The 268-nt window shown below is 60.4% G+C and overlaps 1 protein-coding gene across 1 annotated transcript in view; it reads right to left on the reverse strand.

Annotated features, from left to right (window-relative positions):
- LOC104280494 (histone-lysine N-methyltransferase ASH1L-like) overlaps positions 1 to 268 on the reverse strand; it is a gene marked incomplete at both ends in the record, with an annotated part of 10,170 nt that overhangs the window by 5,906 nt on the left and 3,996 nt on the right. Inside the window, 1 exon segment of the mRNA XM_009878161.1 lies at positions 7 to 268. This exon segment is cut by the window's right edge and continues 10 nt beyond it. Within this exon segment, the coding sequence (XP_009876463.1) occupies positions 7 to 268 (262 nt within the window).

The raw sequence follows: 268 nt of genomic DNA on the forward strand, positions 1-268 counted from the left end.
GTCGGCTCGGAGGAGCGGTGCTCCCGGTGTTGATGGCGATGCCTGTGCTTGTGTTCCAGCATCCAGCCGTACGCCATCTCGGGCGGGACGCTGGGGTACGTGCTCATGGACAAGAGCGGGGTGCGGCTCGTCGTGAGGAAAGCCTCCTGGCGTAAAAGTTTATGCTTCTTCTTGTGGTATTTGGTGGGATTGAGAAGCAAATGGCCCGTGTGCATGTAGGAGGGAGGCGGCAGGGGGGTGGTGAAAGAAGGAGAAGGCGGAGGAGGGT

Source organism: Apaloderma vittatum, unplaced genomic scaffold (assembly GCF_000703405.1).
Source record: "Apaloderma vittatum isolate BGI_N311 unplaced genomic scaffold, ASM70340v1 scaffold21321, whole genome shotgun sequence".
Taxonomy (NCBI): Eukaryota; Metazoa; Chordata; class Aves; order Trogoniformes; family Trogonidae; genus Apaloderma; species Apaloderma vittatum.